This window comes from Typopeltis vanoorti, chromosome 16 (assembly GCF_054136105.1).
Source record: "Typopeltis vanoorti isolate ZY-2024b chromosome 16, IOZ_Tvanoo_1.0, whole genome shotgun sequence".
In the NCBI taxonomy this organism is placed as follows: Eukaryota; Metazoa; Arthropoda; class Arachnida; order Uropygi; family Thelyphonidae; genus Typopeltis; species Typopeltis vanoorti.
This window is the reverse complement of record NC_143564.1, coordinates 57,211,879-57,231,757: the sequence shown is the minus strand read 5'-3', so window position 1 is coordinate 57,231,757 and position 19,879 is coordinate 57,211,879. Positions and strand designations below refer to the sequence as shown.

Here is a 19,879-nt window from a genome sequence, read left to right as displayed (position 1 = left end):
TTATGTCAGAACTCTCATCAAGACAAAGAGAAATTAAACCAGAAGATTTTATATCTATTTTTTGCTGATCAGTTATATTTTTAGCCATTTCCAAGATTCTATCTTTCACCGTATTTCTAGCCAAAGGCACATCTTCTATTCTTTGAATAATTTTTCCTTTTTTTTTTTCTTTTTTTTTTTTTTTTTCAAAATCTTCAAAAAGAACTGGTACACATTTAAACCATGCTTCTTTTATGTATTCCCCATCACTAAAAGGTTTCCATGTTTGGAAATTACATTTGAGGCAAAAAAACTAGCAGCAGTTATATTTGAACAACTGCTGATAAATTTCATTAGGGTTGTTGACTGAATATTTTATTTTTAATTGCCCCGTGAATATATTCTTTTTTGTTCGTCCTTGCTTTTTCTCAAGGAACAATTTATTGTTTGTCTCATAATATGTGTGTAGAAAATGTAGGGAGAATGAGGAATTGAAGTGTATTTCGGATCGTGAGTGTGATATTTTTGTCAACCTTCAGAATGAAGAAAATAGCGATATGACAAGAAAAGGCAAGGTTGTACATGAGAATTATGAGAGTGTGAATGTAGAAAGTGTGAATGATAGTATTAATGGTTTCTCAGAGAATAAAACAGATGAGATAGATGCATTGAATGAGATCGCGTTGTTGAATGGTGCGATAGAAAGGGCAAAACAGCAGCTAGAGTGCATGAACAAAAGTCGGCTGAATGAACCAACCAATAATAAAAGGTATGACAGGAAAAATAGGCGTATGAATGTGAACATGAACAAAATGGAGGATAGAGTGCTGTATGGAGACTCGTTAGTACGAGGTGTGTTAGTAGAGGATTTGACAAAATCATACCAACCTGGTGCGACCATAAAGGACATAACTGAGTCTATTAGAGAGCAAAAGGAAAGGGTGAAAGAAATTATTGTTGTGGCAGGTACGAATGATTTGAAAGGAGATAAAATGGAAATGATAGAAGACCTGAATGAATTGTTTGAGGTAGCAAAAGAAAAGAGTGAGAGAGTTAGAATGATTAGTCTTTTGCCACGGTATGACAGTGAAATGTTTAAAAGGAGGGCCATAATTGCGAATGACTTTATGCGTGGGTTATGTATGACGAGTGTGTGGAATTTGTGGACGTGTGGAGTGAGTTTGATGGGCGAAAGGATCTATATAAGATGGATGGCTGGCATTTGAATGGATTCGGTGTAAAGACACTTGAAAAATTGTTGCTGAATATAGTGGATGTACAAAATCAGGGAAACTAGATTTATTAAGGGGGGGGGGGTAAATATACAGACCTTAGGGAGGCAGTTGAATGTATGAATGAGTATAATATGCCAGCGAATAAGGACAACAAACCAGAGTGGGATAGTTAATATAAGGCATCAAGGTAGGGTAGGGGCTAATGGGGGTCTTAAATTCATGTACACTACTACTACTAGGAGTATTAGGAACAAGAAGGAAGAGTTTTTGGCTATGGTTGGCACTTCCAGACCACAGGTTATTGATATTAGTGAAACATGGCTGACTGTAGATGATATAGCTAGTGGGATTGAATGTGATGGGATAGTGTGTTCAGGAATGACAGAGAGAATAAAATGGGGGGAGGAGTATTGTTGATGATAGCTGATGAGCTACAGCCAAGGAGAATAGAAGTTGAATTGCAGGGTAGAGAAAAGAGCACATTTGAGGCCATTTGGTGTGAGATTGTGGCTAGCAGAACTAAATATACAATTGGGTGCTGCTATAGACCAGGTGATGGAAAAGATGGTGGTGACAGTATGCACAAGCAAATAGAAGAAATGAGTGGAAGGAGGGTGATTATTATGGGAGATTTCAACTATGGTTGCATTGATTGGAGTGAGGAGAGGACACACGGGAGGAAGGAATTGGATTTTATGCGGTTATTAAAGGATAACTATCTGCGACAGCATGTAATGGAAAATACTAGGGGTCAGAGAGTGCTTGACCTAGTAATTACATCTGAGGATTTGGCTGTAACAAATATGACCACATTGCCACTAATCGGTGAGAGTGATCATAGGGTCTTGACTTGGGAGGTGGCTAAAGGTGTAGAATTTTCAATTAAGACAGTTTACATGTGGATTTATCGGGCTGGAAAGTATGACAAGCTTAGGAGTTTGATTGGCTCAGTGCCATGGCATGTACACTGCAAGGACTAGAAGTTGATAGTGCATGGGAGGTGGTTAAGAAGTGCTTGCATGAAGCAATTGCTGACTGTATACCTAGAGTCCGAATAATAAATCAAGTAGGGGTTAAATGGATGAATAACACCATTAAGCTTGAGCTGCAAAAAAAGAAACAACTATGGAGGGAATTTAAGGAGAAAGGTGACCGGCAGGCACATGAACGGTATAAAGCGCAGGCCAGAAGGGTGACGAGTGTGGTAAGAAAAGCAAAAAAGGATTACGAAAGAACATTGGCCATGCGGGCTAAAGAGAATCCTAAACAGTTTTTTAGATATGTAGCAAGTAAAAGGAAAAATGTACGTGGCAGATTGATTTTAAAGAATGCTGATGGTAGGGAGGTAACTGAATCAGTTGAGATAGTTGAGTTACTGAGTGAGCACTTTGCAAGAGTATATCATCCAGGTGGTGACATTGCAGAAACGAATAAACCAGTAGATTATACGGGAATTGTGGTGAATGAAGTGGAGGTGAGAAGTCTATTGCATAACCTCAATGTCAATACATCTGTAGGGTTGGATGGTATACCAGCTCGTGTAGTACGAGAAGCAGCTAATGAATTGTCAGTACCCTTGACCATTTTGTTTAATTTGAGTCTCGGGTCTGGGTTAGTCCCGAGCGGGTGGAAGGATGGGCAAATAGTTCCACTGCATAAAGGTGGTTCCAAGACCACTGTTGTAAATTACCGACCAATTAGCATATCAGGAATCATTGTCAAGGTCTTAGAGAAATTAGTCAAGAAAAGAATACAGGATTGGATAGATGAAAATGGGATATTGTATGGGGGACAACATGGTTTTGTGAAGGGTAGATCATGCCTCAGTAACTTGCTCACGTTTTATAACACAGTGACAGCTGAACTGGATAGGGGTAATGGGTTTACAGTGATACTACTGGACCTTGCCAAGGCCTTTGACAGGATACCACATGGAACCCTAATCAGTAAACTGGAGCAGATGGGGATAGATATAGGATTGGTAAGATGGATAGGAGGGTGGTTGAAGGAGAGATACCAGAGAGTGGTTTATTCAGGAGTGAAGTCAAAAAGACGTCTTGTGACTAGTGGAGTGCCGCAGGGCTCTGTTCTTGGACCACTGCTTTTCAATTTGTTCATCAATGATATTGGAAAGGATTGAGAGGAAGTGTTCACTTGTTTGCTGATGATGCAAAGTTGGGTAGAGCAATTGTGAGTGCACAGGATGTCAAAATTTTACAGGATGATTTGGATAGTTTGGAGGACTGGGCTAGGAAAAACGAATGTCAGTTTAATGTGGCAAAGTGTAAGGTTATGCACTTTGGGGTGAAAAGAATAGCAGCAGTATATCGCATAGGTGGAACCGTGCTCCAGGAGATTGATGAGGCCAGGGATTTGGGAGTGCTGGTGGATAGGGAGTTGAAGTTTAGGGGGCACATTGCAAAAGTAACTAAAACAGCTCACCAAATCACTTGCCGTATGAATAATACTTTAACATGCAGAGAGAAGCAAGTTGTTGTTCCTCTGTATCGAGCCTTGATAAGACCCCATCTGGACTTCTGTGCCCAGTTAATGGGCACCAGGGTTTCTTCGTGATGGGGAGGAAGTGGAGAGGATCCAGAGACGAGTGACCAAGATGATAGCAGGTCTGTGAAATGAACCTTATGAGAATAGGTTGAGGATTTGTGGGTTGCAGAAATTGGACGATAGGCAAAGGAGGGGTGATATGATTGAGACATTCAAATTACTGAAGGGTTCTTATAAGATTGATCCAGAAGATATTTTTGAAAATATGACTGTGGGTGGGAGGACTAGGGGCCATGCATGGAAGCTGGGCAAGAATATAACTTACCGTGGTTGACAAGGGTGTTAGAGCTAGGTTTTTTACTTGGAGAGGTGAACGAGTGGAATAAGCTTCCAGAGTCTGTTGTGGGTGCTACGACCGTGAATGAGTTGAAGGCAAGATATGATAGATACTGTGTGAATGTTGAATAGTTGTTCCAGACATGATGTTAGGGCCTCCCTCGATGAGTCTGTCGACTCCTTGGAGTTTCCCGGAACAACAATAATAATAATAATAATAATAATGCCGTTTTACTGAAGGCGTTCTGCACACGACTGTCCTGGAACATAAAACACATATTGCTTTGTCTTTGTTAATCATGCCATACTCTTCAGTCCACCAACTTTGGAACTCTCTGCTGCTTGATGTGATAATTTTTATTTTTTATTTTCACCAGCCATGTTAATTAGAACGTAACAAAATAATTCAAAACTTAAATGAAATGCCATTTTGTATAATTTCAAAAAATCAACATTTTATTATATGCCTAAATTAAATTACCTTTATAATTCACACATACAGCAAAAACAAAACAGTGCACATAGGCAACAATAATACACCTGCCACTGCTTATTTCTGCCTACTGATGGATGTGCATTGCAAAATGCATAATGAATGCACATGCAATTAGAGAAGGGAAGAGTCCAGGAATCCTAAGGATCAGTGGTTCTCAATTATTTTTCTATAAGATGAGGGCCCACTCCCAACAAACTTACTCGTAAATACCTTTCCCATTTTTTTTAAAGTTCATACATTCACATAAGTATTAATAATTAATTATGGCATAATCATAAAGAGTATTAGTACAATTATGTATACAGTGTGGCATGTTGACAAATATAAAAGTACGTTTAAATTAGTTATCAATCACTGGACTAATGAAATCTTGTAGAATATTGTAGTTTCCTCAGGCTAACGTCATTAAATTAATTTGTGCTGATTTTCATTGACATACCCCATTCTGACCACCAAAAATTTATATTATTTAGTATAAAATTGATTATTGTATTATTAAATTGATTTTGATGATGTTAAAATCAATTGAATTTGTTTGTTTTCTCACTACCGTTTGTTTCAAAAAAAAGCAGTAGTGAGAAAAATAGTTATGCACTGTAATTCACCATAGAGGTCTGCTGAGTAGGGGAAGCAGCAGAAGGATGTCATATTGTTGGCGAAATGCTTATCGTATTTACTCGAATATAACTTACCCTCTCGTATAACTTGCACCCCTGATTTTACTTTACGAAAAAAGACATTAAAAAGTTTTCCATATACCTTGCACACGAAAAATGTTTAAACATGTTCACGTCGAGGCGATAGTGACTCGCTCCCTCGCGTTAAGAACACATTCTCCCAAACAGCCATTATACTGCAGATGCAAGAAAAACAAATAGTTTTATTATATCCCTGAAAAAGGTACAGAGGCTTTTGCAATCTGTATAATATATTTCTCAACAAATAGCACAATTAGAGACAGCTGGAATAAAAATGGCGCTAACTAATGAATCGCATGCCCCCTCGCACAGAAACTATGCTGTATAGACTCAAGCAAAACCATATGTTGCACCTGAAGCACAGTATATAACTAAAAACTATTGTCCAATTTTTCAATTACATGAAATAAGAATTTTTTCTTGCATTTGAAATTCTGGATGTCATTATGACAAATCACAAAGGCTAACTTGAAATAAAATTCTACCACAAATTGAAACATGCCATGTAATGCGTGTGTGAGTTCACCTGCCAGCTCAAGCTCAAACGCAAACAAGCAGCAATAAAATTCCACCAAGGGTTGAATCTTTGTGTTAGTTGAGCTACTGGTAATGCTAAGTTCCGTTGGAATGATAAATGACACCCCTTCGTGAATGTGTTAAAACTAAGAAATATGTAGTTAATGTTGTTATGACAATTTCAGTTGTTATCGAATTGGGTTGAGGAGAATTAGCATTTCAATTCAACAATTCTCGGTTGCCTTTGTCTTTGGGTTGTGTGATCATTTGTTAATACTGCACCAGGCATATGCACGTCTTCATAGCTGCTCTATCCCTACTGTCCTAGCATTGCTGTCTGTTTCACACTATGCTTTCAGTTCTCATTAGTCATTCATGAAGGATTGTTCATTATGTATCTCAAGTCTTGTAAATTACTAGTAATTTTTGCTTGGAATAATGGCTTTTTATTTAGCTTTAATTATGGGGGGGGGATTATATTCAAATAAATACGATATTATCACATACACATGGCAAATATTTATATATGCAAAGTACAACTGAAACATTTCATTATTTCTTTCTGCAATCATATTAAACCAGAGTTTAAGTTTCTTTTTGAATGATTTGACCTTGTTCCAAGCATTAAATTTTGTTGTATCTGGACCTTGAAGTTTTAAATTCAACTCGCTAACGTAAGAAAATATATCGCTGAGATATGTCAGCCTGGCTACTCTTTTCTTATCTTGGAAATAATGGGACAGGTCACTTTTCTTATCAATTAGAAACTGTTCAACTTCCTTTCGGAGTTCATATAACCTCTTGAGAACTTCACCGCAAGACAGCCAATGAACCTCCGAATGGTGAAAGATTTCGATGTCTGAAAATTCCTGATCACTCATGAATACAGCAATCCCTCAATTAGTGTGCCTAATGCATTCTTTAAAAAAGATGCATTAATCGAAAACGCACTAATCGAATATAATAACCTATGAGAAAATGCACATCTTCAGATTCCTCAGATTTCTTTTTTGAACCTTAATTTTTTTATAAAAGAATTAAGGCATGTCTCAGGGCCTAGTTAAAGGAAAACCATGAAGCTGAAAGACAATAAAACATATTCAGAATAAAAATTTTATTATTCTACTTCTTAACAAAGAATTGAGCTAACATAGTTTGGCGGGCATTTTGTTTCTTTTTTTCATACAACCAACTGTATGGCCTTATTGCCTCTTCTACTCTTATGCAAATTTTACTGCTTCTCTCTTCATCAGGATCAGCCTCTAAGGCATTGCCGCTTAAAAACTTCGGTTGTACGAAAAATATTTTCAAAATGTTTCTGTGAATCTCTTTTGGCTGACTATCAGTGGTTAAATTTTCTTCATATTCTTTGGTATCTTCACACTGTGCATCTAAATTTAGCAGGTCGGAATCGCTCAATTCTTCAGAATGAAATTTAATTAACTATTGAAGAGGAAAAAGAAATGAAGGACGTACGAATTGGTCGCCAACACGCGAAATCATGTGCCTTATAGATAAAATTTTCCAACTGTTATACAAGCAAAATAGTTACCACTTTAAAAACTACAATGATCATAAAAGAGAAGTTAATTTTCCGACGTGTAATGAACAACTCATTCCAGAAGATGGATTGATTACCCTATTATCGGAATGGATTCTTTTGTGACATGCCCAGAAGTGTTGAAGGGTCTTGAATCTGTGGGCGTACTATAGCAGACGACAAATTTTGGAAGTAAAAATTTGAAACATAGCGTGCATGGAAGTAGTGTAGTATGCCATTAAAATAAGTTTGTAAAATGTTTTAAATCGGTAACTAAATTATTTCATTCTGGTGAGTGATTTTTTAAAATAGTTAGCCATAAAAATGTATAGATAGAAAATTTTTAAAATCTGTAACATTTATTTTTAAGATGTATATAGGCGCACTAATCGAAAATGCTGTAATCAGGGGCGCATTAATCAAGGGATTACTGTACTTCCATGTTTAAAAATTGCCAGCTTCGTCACTGACATTTCCTACACCGATGTTATTTAGGCGTTCTGGGTCTGACCTTTTTGATACATTCAAGAATATGATTCTCCTTAGAATATTTCCACTATAAACTATTTATTCATGAAAAATGCTTTGTAAACTGAAATGACAAATTTAAGAGAACCTCTCACAGTGCGGTATAATTGATGCCAGTTATTCTGTTATACATTTGCTGAACAATGCAAGAAAAATAAATTCAGACGCTAACACAATCTTATGGTGAAGCTGTATTTTGTATGCATCATATTTGTAATTAGAAATTTGTATACACAATAAACAAGTACACTGTTTTCGCTGTAGAATATGGTGTATATAAATTTAATTAAAATTATTGCTGAAATAAAACTTGATTTTGCACTATATTTGTTATTGGATACTGACAGGGAATGCAGTTGGGAAAGGGATGTCTTTTCAGGTATTTATTTCTAAACACAAGCATTTGTTGCAATGACCCCTCTCCTACATTCATTATAAACTCTTATAATTGACTTTGGCATTATGTGTAGATTTAAGATTAATAGTGTTAATGTTATATTTAGTGTAGAAAACATGCTTATATAACATTAACACTAAAAATCTGCACACCATATCATGTAATGATATGGTGTGCAGATTTTTGCTAATAAAAATTTTAGTTCTTTAATGTTGCATCTTTTATAATGCTGTTAATTCTGTAGCACACAAAAGCGAGACAGAAATGACATTCTGTTGTCTGGATAATTTTATATAGAGAAACAGAGTGGAAATGGCTGTCACAGCTATAACTGCCATGAAGTGGATGAAAATTAAAAGCTGGCCCTATAGTAATCGATTTTACCTGAAAGAGTGACAGATGTCAGTTATGTTTCAGTATTGTAGTTTGAAAATAATTTATAAATATAATGAAAGTGTACTGATGTACTGAATTGATTTCATGATTTGCCTTTTTTGGAATATTCATCTATTTTAAATGCTGAAATGCTAACCAGGTTCTACTCCACAGGACATGCTGTTACTGATTTTAGTTCAAGTGGTCGTATTGTTATTTATTATAGATGAAGTCAGACATTACTTCAACACCAAACAAGTAATTTAATCAGTCAAATATTATTTACAGTAGCTATATGCATCTCATTTAGTAAATTCCAGATTCCTTCACAAAGGTCTTCCTCAGGGCTTTGTGTTATCCCCCTATATTTTTTAATATCTATGTGTATGATCTACCTCATACCAGATCAAGCAAGTATATGTATGCCGATGACCTAGCGATCTTACATCAGTCCACCTCCTTTACCAACCTTGAATACAGACCTGAACATCTTGGAAGAGTACTTCAAGCAGTGGTACTTGAAGCCAAATCCAACGAAAACAGTGTCCTCAGTATTTTATTGTACAATGCAGAGCCGAATCGACAACTCAGTCTTTCTTTCTGTGGAAAAAGGATAGAACACAAGCCTCACCTAAAATACCTTGGAGTGAGCCTGGACTGAAGTCTAACCTATAAAAAGCACATCATCATCAACCTCTCCAATAAAATTAAAACCAGAAATAACATCATTTCAAGACTTGCTGGAACAACCTGGGGATGTGGTGCAGAAATCCTAAGGTCACCTGCACTAGTCCTCGCATTCTCTGCGGCAGAATATTGTGTGTCTGGGAAAGAAATATACACACTAACATTATAGACATCCAACTGAACTCTACCATGTGCACAATTAGTGGGACAGTAAGAAGCATCCCTCTCTCTCTCTCCTGGCTGCCTGTCCTATCTAACATTGCTCCACCACACATATGGAGAAGACAAGCCTCGATTAAGGAATTTAATAAAGCAATGAGCAACCCACTCCTACCCCTACACCAGACTCTCATAAACCCAACTAGTCTTTGCCTCAAATCTAGAAAGCCTCTCTGGTCCATGGACGCTCTCTTCAGCTGCGCTGCCATCAATATCTGACATATGGAGAGAATACTTGTCCAACAATCTCCCAACAAACGACTTCCTGGCAGAAGATCCCTGTGCTCTGCAGCCTGGTTTTGATCTTCCTAGGAAGATTTGGTCATCCTTAAACAGGATCAGAACTAGTCAGGGCAGATGTGACTATCTTCTACATAAATGGGGGCTGTCAGATCACCCTTATTGTGATTGTTCTCCCATGGCTCAGACGATTACTCATATTGTGTAACTGCCCAAGGTGCCAATTTCATGGTGGTGGCCTACGGGACATCCACAAGGTGACGGATGAGGCCTTGAATTTGCTTTCCAGTCTGGACCTTGACCTGTAGTTGGTATGGCAGTGGTTATGGAGGAAACAGAAGATCACGGTCCCATCTCACCACGAAGACGTTATTCTCGTAGTCACTCTCATAGTCCTCATCATAGTATCAGCAGAACTCCTCATATTAGAAGATGATGATACAGTGTGAAATTGGCCTCCTTTAATGGATGAAGTTTTCTCACACAAGACACAACTGCTCTCTGCTTAAACCTCGGATACAGCTACTTTTATGTTGTGAGAACATACAGCCGTGTCATACTTGGTGCAGATGGATGATAATTGTCCCTGGCTTAATTATGACAAGTTACTTTTGCTTTATATTTAAAAAAAAAAAAGGAAAGATTAGAAAGCAGGTTGTGCCTTTTATGTAATGAACTTTTATATATTAAGATTTTCATCATTTGTTTCTGGAAATTGTGATTGTACTTTTCACTTACCAGTTTCATGTAGCCATAACCATAAATAATAAATTTAGTAAATTCAATAATATATTCAATATATTCAAATAATTTGAATAAATTCAATATATTCAAATAATTTGAATAAATTCAATATATTCAAATGTACACAGTAAATACACACATTATTAATCTGTAAATTAATAATAATTAACATGGCTCTTAACATGTACTCTTAATGCTCTTGACATTTGCATAGTTATTTAACCTTCAAAACAAAAGTCCTTAATTTAGCCGATCCTTGTATGTCTACTTCTTCATGCACAGCACCACATAACTGTACCTTCACCTTATCCAGCCACTCGCCTATCTGGATGTCAAATTTCTTTCCCAGCATAGTCAGATAAACAGTGATTACTGCATATAGAAAAACCACTGCATTGTCATAAATATTTTATTCTCCATAGTCTCCACAATATACTACATCCCCCTCCCCTCTCTCATCTTCCTAGCCACCATCTCCACACGATGCCATCCCTGCTGCCTTCCACTCTGGTCACTCTAGTTTCCCTGCCTTAACACATTCACTTGCACAGAAAACAACATTCCCAAAATGCCTGTGTCCTTCTGTGTTCAAATGCAATTCATCTTTTGTATAACTCCCTTCTATCCTTGAATGCTGTGTATTCCAGAATTCTCTACATATTCTCACTATCATCTCATTCATTATCACTGCTCTTCTCAACTTTTCATTGTCATACTTAAGTAACACAATCCTCTTTGTCACACTCTTCTGCTGCACAATCCTTAACATCAATCTCAAGTCTCTTGCTACCTGATTCGTGCTTCCTCTCAGATCATTCATACCAATCATTATCCTATCACTCCCAATTTCATTCCCACTGATATATTTGAATCATTCCTCCAGGCAAACACTTCTCTAATATGCTACTCTGCACATCCTGAATTATTCAGTCTCCATACATCACACAATTGCATTTTCTTCTCTCACAGACATCACTAATTCTTTCTACTTCCACATTCTCCTTTCTCTCTTACTTCACCTCCTTCCTCTCTCTCTCTCCCTCCCTCTTGCATCTGCCCCACTAGACTCTCATTTCCTCTTTTCCTGTCTCTTCCATTCTCTCCTTCACTCACTCTTCTTCCTGCACCTAAATGGCCTTCTCTTACCGATGTGAAATCCTATCTGTAGCTACAGCTGATGATAGTATACTTCATTCCTGTTTCATGATCATGCATAACCAGTGCCTTAAACTTTGATCTCCTTGCTGTTCATCAGGTAAAGGTGAGGATACCTTGTGAACTTTATAGTCATCAAAATACTATCCTGTCATTTCTTGAAAGATCTCATTTTACTTCCCTTTACTTTTGATATTACCTAAACCCTCTAAACGTGATCAAATTTTCCTTATATCTCTAACCTTTCCTGAACCTCTATAGCTCAGTCAGTATAGACGAAGTCCTTTGGTCGGAAAGACATGGATTCAATTCCCGTCCATGACACGAGGAATCTTTTTCTGGTCTCTTTCGACTAAAGGTGAGTTAGCCAGTCTCATGTGGAAGTTGGAAGGTTTTTTCCTCCCAGAAACTCGGGTTTTTCATCCCTCAGAACAGGTAAACCCGCCTTATGAACACATTTCCAGACATAAAAAAATACCCTCCCCCACAGCATCAGTCTCTGCGACAAGTCAGTTGGGATTGTGTGCGTAAAGTCGCATCATGTAAATAGGGATAAGGCACAAGAAGAAGACATCTCTAACCTTTCTGGTCATAAACACATCTCAGTCATAACTTCTTTGGATTTCATAAAACAAGGTGTACTTTTCTGTTCAAAGTACTACATCTACTTTCATTGACATTGTATAAATCCTAAATCTATCAAATATTAGAATACTGCTCACATTTGGGGTAGCACATCTGAAACCTCTGTAAGAATGATAAATGTTAGCCAAAAGAGGGCATTCTGATTTATTGATATAACTCTCACCTGTGTAGCTCAGTGGATGTGGCGTTTGCACACCACCGCGCTAGGCCGCACGAAGGAAGTGTTGGTTTCGAGTCTAGTCGGCGACTAGAGGAAATTTTTCTAAGCCTTTTTTCGACCGGTTCCCGAGTTAGTCGATCTCTGGCACGGGCAAGCAGGTTTTTCCTCCCGGAAACTCGGGTTTTTCGTCCTGTAAACTCAAGAAAATCGACCGTAGAACCCACATTATTTCAGACATTAAATATATTGTGTTAGGGTTAGAGACCACGAGATGGCGGCACATTTGAGCCATCTCTCTTCACTGCGTACCGTTTAATTAGTGATAGCCTTGGGCCGTTTGTCTCTGATTGGGTACCAGTGGAGATTGAACTGCCCACTCAGTCTCCAAAAGTTAGATAGGGCTAAATGGCCTCGCCTACTCCCGTATATACGGGAATAAAAAGGCGTTAGCTGATTTTTTTTACTCTCACAGATTTCTTGCAAGCTATTGTGTTGTTTTTGCATTGTCTCTTCATGGACAGTTTTTAGCTGACTAAGAATATGAACAGCTTCATAGTTATCAAACCAACTTCTCTTCTTTCATTCCTTCTGTCATCTCCCAAAAAACCACACCTTTCAGCTGTTCAAAAAACAGGTCAGCAGATTTTTTTTTTTAAAACCTCTTGTTCACATGTGATGCTAGTGTGTTATAAGTGTTGCAACATTTCATTTTTTATGTTTGATAGTATGAAAGTCAGTGTTCTTCCAGAAGTTAGGGCTCAGCAATGGGGGATTTTTTTTTTAATGCGAATCCCACTAATGAGAGGTTGTAAACCTATCATATGTTAATATTGTGGTTAAGCTATGGTTTGGTAATCTGGAAACCATAGCTTTAGAAATCAAGAAATCATCTCTAGAAAAATGGTATTCATATGCCTTCAGTGGAATTCAAACCCATAATCTGTTGATTAGAGAGCAGAAGTGCTATCCAGTTAGTCAGCCAAATTGGAATTTATACGTACAGGGTGTTCGGGATAAATTTGACAGTTTCGTAAGGAAAAAGAAAATCTTCTTTGTATCTATTAAATTTAATGAATTGGCAAAAAAACATTACAGGCAGAGTTAATTACAATACTATCAACAAGATTTACTCAAAATAACCACCATTAGCATCGATCACAGCTTCAATTCTGCTTCGGAACCTCGAACAAGCTGATGCTACAGTCTCCCTGGGAAGGGCCGCAAAAACTGTTTTAATTTTATCCATTAACTGGGCTTTTGTATTACTGGAAGTGCGATTGGTGTCTTTTTCAACTGCGCCCCATACAAAATAATCCATGGGGTTAAGGTCTGGGGAGTTTGGAGGCCAAACATTTGGACTGGTGAAGTCGTAGAAATTTTCAGACAACCATTTTTGACTTTTCCCAGAGGTGTGGCAAGGGGCCGAATCCTGCTGCCATACATACGGCCTACCATTGGCTACCCTTGTTATCCAGGGCTTGACTACAGTTAGCAACTCCACGAACAAAGCCCGAATTCCAATGCCAGGGTTCTTCAACACCTGTTCCTGCAGATTTGCGAGGAATTCTGCTGTACGAACGCAATCAGATCGTCTGCTAGGGATCTTTCTTCTTGCTACATCCTCGTAGTCACCATTGCAAGTCTCTAGTTCATGCCTGATTGTTTTTACTGTATTCAGGGAGCATTGGGCAGCAGTCGTAATATCCTTATTTTGATGGCGGGCACGAATCATCATGATACAAGTTATTCTCTTCCATGATTCAGGTGGGTTCCAGCTATCCATCCTTTCTGACATCTTGTATATGAATGAAGAAGGGTCCAAACTTTTAAATGAAGAGAAGTGTGTGTTAATACATGTAACTTACGGAAAAATATAATTAATTATAAATATGTCAAATTTATCCCGAACACCCTGTATATTGTATATGTTCATAACACAGTCCATTCAATCACTTTCAGATATGCATTCAGTTATTTCTTCTTTAACCATCTGATAAGAATGTCAGAATCGATCAGGTCATTTTAGACTGTGTGATGATGGTAATGATGATTAAATCTACTCACCTAAACAAATAAAATGTTGAATGAGAAAAATGACTGATAATAGTTAGAAATAGTTTTGATATTTAATGGTTTTAATAGAGAACTTTCATATTTTGCAGGTTTCGTATATGATGTCTTCTTTATCAGAGAGAAAGCATTATGAAAAAAAAGAGCATGGTATTAATGATACTAGTGAAGCATTTTATATTAATTGTTTACATTCAACGGTGAAAGTTATTCAAAATTTGGTGTTTAAATATAGTTCTGGGCTTTTGTTCCTAGGATCACATAGAATGAGTGAATTACCACTACTGTTTTGTAAGAAGAAATCATCAAATTATTTATGTTCTAAATGCTGCATAGTTTATAAACCTGATTTTGTGAACAATGAGAATTTAAAAGTGGAAATTCCAGGAGCAGTTTTTTCTAGGTTTGATTCTTTTCATAATACAAACTTCATGATGGGATTCAAAGACAAAGCACATATACATAATGGGAGCAATATCTCTCTATCACTAAAACAACTCCGTTTATTATGCACTGGCTCAGGTATGCATAATCCTTCAGGAACTTCAGAATCTTCTGGACAACCATTACCTGAACATTTAAATAAAATGTTTACTCTGTTGTCAGATATGGTAAGCTCCAGTGTTTATATTTCAAACTTGAAGTAGCTTAGATTATTTAATTATATTATGTACAGTAGACTCTCTAAAATAAATTGTTAAATGCTAAGCAAATGTCCATAGGTGCAGTGCTGCTGTTCTAAATGAAATTCACTATAGCAAATTTGCAGTAACAAATTTTTTTCTATAGTCCCTATGAAAATTATTTATTAAAAGTTATGAAACCCAGATCCTGCATAAAAGTGCACATTGTTCACCTTGAAAAATTAACTTTCAAAGCATTTTATTTTTTCGAATGAAGAAAAACATTTCCATCTTGTATTCTAACAATTCCAAAATGTATTTTGACATGCTGTTAAAAATAATTGTATATGCCTTCATTTGCAAATTAACACAGAAGAAAAATCCCTTGGAAGAATAATGTAAGATGACATTGCATTATATTCATGATGAACTTCAGTGCTTTAGTTTATTTTTTATTTGCCTAATGGCATTATACATCAAATTTATGCATATTTTTACATTGTGTCTGTATGCTGCTGCTGCTGTTGTTGTTATTATTATTATTAAACCTCCATGGAATTATTGGCCTCATCTTGGGAGATCTATACACTCTCATGCATGAAGATAATTTCCAATGCTCACCAATCACTCTTCATGCAAAGAACCTGCTTCTCACACCCTCCTTATACTGCTTTCATGGATGAAAGCCTGTATTTTTACTCTTGCTTCCCTCTATTCTATGAGAAATCTCCTTCATATAAATTGATAACAACTGCTCAACAGCTTATATCTCTTAATCATTGTCTCAATTATGTCTCAGTCATTCTTCTTCTATTCATAAGATCTAAGTTTCATTCCCTCGGTCTTTCCTTGTATCAGACATTCCATAGACCTGACACTAACTTAGTAAACCTTCTCTGGACCCTCTCTAATATATCTTTGTTCCTCCCCTCCTGAAAACCAGCGGCCAAATCTTTGCACAGCAGTCCACATGTGGCCTGATCAAAGTCTTATACAAGGGAACCGTAGCCTCTTTGCTTCTAAATGTCAGTATCCTCATTATTGCCGAAATCCATTGGGATGTTCTTACAATTTTAGCAATGTGATCCCTAAACTTCAAGTCTATATCCATCATCACTCCCATGTCTCTCATCTCCTCCACCTCCTTCAAAATTTCTCCATTAATTGTGTACCCTGCATCCCAACCTTGCCTACCAAATTTCAAGACCTTGCATGATTAAACTGATAGCTTCGCTCATTTGCCCACTCACATAGTGTATTCAGATCTTTCTACAAGGCCATAACAAATATTCTACTTCTCATAGCTCTTCCCAACTTTACATTATTAGCAAACAGCTGCACACATCCAGATAAGCCAGCCCCAATGTCATTAACGTATAAGATAAACAATGGTTCCAAAACAGATCCCTGTGGCGCTCCACTTGTGAACTTCCTCTTTTGGGATACCACTCCTCCATACACAACCTGCTAATACTCATCTCAGAGCCAATTAGCTATCAAACTCACTAGTCTGTTATCTAATACCATCTGTTTCAACTTAACTATTAGATTGTCAAGTGGCAGTCTATCAAAGGCCTTTGAAAAATCCAAGTATGCAACTGTATATGCATCCCCTTTATTGAGTGAATTTGTCACCTTGTTGTAATACATAAGCAGATCATTAAAACATGACCTTCTCCCAGCAAACCCATGCTGACCATTATAAAGATGCTACTATTATCAACTCACTTCCTAGTCCTGAATTTTAGTCCTCATCCACTTCTCTACCATCTTAACAACAACCCCAGACATACAGATTGACCTAATCTGTAGCCTCAGTCTTATTCCCCCTCCCTTTTTTTTTTTTTTTTTTAATTATTATTATGAAGTGGAACAATTTTTCATACCTTCCATTCCTTTGGGACTCATTCTGTTGCAAGGCTCATGTTAAACAGGTGTGCCAACTGTGTCATTGATTCCATAGAGCATTCCCTCGAGATACGTGGCAATACAAGTCCTATTGCCGTATTAACATCAAGTTTACTTAATTCCTCACATACTTCCTGCTCATTCACTATCAGTCTCTCCTCCACTATTCCCCCTTTGCACCCCATGAATACAATGGTAAACTGATCATTGAATACTTCGGCAATATCCTCTGCATTGGTTACCAATTTGCCAGTGTCGTCAACTAGCATCATCCTTCCATAGTCATTTTTTCTTCTGCTGGTCACATATCAAAAGAATTTACTAGGATTTTTCTTACGTTGCTTGGCTAATTTGTGTGTTGAGGCTTAAGTGCTGGGAGAAACTAATGTTAGAGGTTTCATAGAGTGCAATGCACTGAGAAAGGATTATTAAAAATATTATTTAATTCTTCCAATATTTCATCTGTCACTAAGACATTGTCAGGCAGCACAATATGAGATATAATACAACACAAAACTAAGTAAAAGACATGGATGAAAGACTAGAGTCTCCTAACTAGGTGGAGTGCCCTCTGTGGGCATCTGCTGATGGCTTAGGATGTAAAAAAATTTTGGGAAGTTTAATGTAACCATATTTATTTAAATTTAGCTGATTTCTGAGAGCAGCTCTGCAGATTCCAAAAATAGTCTTTCTCTTCTGAATTCACTGCAGTGGAGCATGGTGGTCTTTTTCCAATTGACTCTATGAGTCGTATTTAAAGCATGGTCTGCAATTCCTGATTGACCATAGTCATAGCTGCAGATGTATGTTTTGTGTTTTTCCTGTGTGAACATAGTAGACCAACTTACAGGAACAGGGCACTTTATATACTCCAGAACAGAGAGAGAAGGGAGCTGATCATTAGTAGAACATATAAGTAGGGATACAGAAATACAACCTAAATCTACAAGCCAAATAAAAAGTTTACTTGCCCAAAGTATTGATCTGCTTTATGTAAACATTGAAAGTTTTTTTTCACTTGGTTAAACTATAAATTAAAGATGCTAAGAAAATATATTCTTGGTTTAATCCTTTATCCAAGTGTAAGCAAAGTTTGTGTGTGAAGTATCTTTGCAACTGGGCTACTTGTATATAGAGGCTGATGACTTCACATCAATTTGCTTTAGTATCCCATAATGCAAAGCACATCTTTTAGGATGTATATAATTCTATGTATTATGGAAATAGCCACTATCCAGACTGGTTTCAACCTTTATTGAGGTCTCATCAGTGGGAGCCAAGCCCAGAAGTGATATAAAGGTTGAAGTAATGCAGAAGTCATATATTTCCCATATACAAGTAGTTAAAAAAAAGTGTATCACCTTATTATTAAATTACTCTGAATCAGAGATAGATGTTGAAGGTTTTTTCACGTGGTTAAACTGTAAATTAAAGATGCCAAGAAATTATATTATTGATTTAATCCTTTGTCCATGCATACAATAACAAGAGCAATAGCTAACAAACATCCACAGTTCAATTACCTTTCATATTATTCTTCTTTTATCCCAATCTGCCTTCCTCGTTAAGTATTTCACTTAACTATACATAACACTTACTTTCTATAGGTTGTGTGATGTGTTTTATAGTGAGTGTATGTATTTGTCGTTCTCTGTTCTTCTAAGGACAAATACCATCCTTAAGCACATGCAGTAGTGTAAGTGCCATGTGCCTGCAACATGGCCTGTTTTGGACCAACAGGTCAATGTGCTTCCTACCATTATTACAGTATGTTATATCTGGTAGGCTATGCACTCCTCAAATATAACTGCATTAATTTATCCATAATTTCCTCATATGAATAATGCTAAAAATAAGGAATACTACTTCTGGAAGAATTTTTTTTTCTTATGTTTATTATGGTTGTATAATACTTTTTTTTTTAGAATAAGATTTATTTAAATTTAGAAAAATATGCACTCCATTGTGTTCATCTGTGAAATTTTTTCTCCTGTCACAATAATTTTACAAAATTTTTAATTTCAAGTTCAGTGAAACACCATGTTGAGTTTTAGTGTATTAATAAAATATTTCCGATCCATTTTGAAGAATTGCTACTTTGTATTTTTTCATTTTAGCTGCCAAAGTTTTTTAAATTCCCACATGAATATTCTATCTACCACAGAAATATTATCTTCCAGAATAACATTAAGGGTGTAGTAACTGTGTAAGTACCCATATATTTTCTGTTTCATAAGCTAATCTGTTCAGCTTTAGAGTGCATTAATTCTAAACAAATATATACAATAAATCACTTTATCTGGTCATTCATTAGCAACTTTGTATTTAGCTCACATCCCACCATAAATTTATATGACTGATTTGGAATAAAAGCCAGATACTTTTTTTTTAAATGTAAATACTGTATTTTATGCATGATCCCACACATGAAAGGTCACAAGACCCATAACACTAGAGTGCCATGTGTGGGCAAGTGATTAAGGAGAAAAATGTAGCCTGTTGGTATGTTTCTTAAAGAGTGGGCAATTGTTCCACAGAATAGAGGTGGATGGAATGAAGGAAGCTGATGAGAAGTTAGTTTGGTGTGTTAGAAACTAGACCGTGTATGTTGACCATTGGCTGCTCTAGTTCTTCTATGGTTAGAAGAAATGGGAGGAATGATAACAGCCAATTCAGATGAGCAATTCATGTGAAATTACCTATAGAAGAGGCACAGCATTGAAACAGAGTACCTATGATAAAGTGACTAAATGGAGTCTGTGAGGGAAGGGTCATCTGTTAAGAGAACTGCCCTCTTCTGATTATCATCAAGAATTCTTAGAG

General features: G+C 36.8%; 1 protein-coding gene across 1 annotated transcript in view; it reads left to right on the top strand.

The window, feature by feature from the left end:
* The window catches only part of LOC150098038 (uncharacterized), a 108,088-nt gene that overhangs the window by 25,692 nt on the left and 62,517 nt on the right, over nt 1-19,879 (top strand). Inside the window, exons 2-3 of the mRNA XM_090406439.1 lie at nt 14,618-15,136; nt 19,174-19,262. Of these exons, the coding sequence (XP_090262565.1) occupies nt 14,618-15,136; nt 19,174-19,262 (608 nt within the window). The remainder of the gene's footprint in view (nt 1-14,617; nt 15,137-19,173; nt 19,263-19,879) is intronic.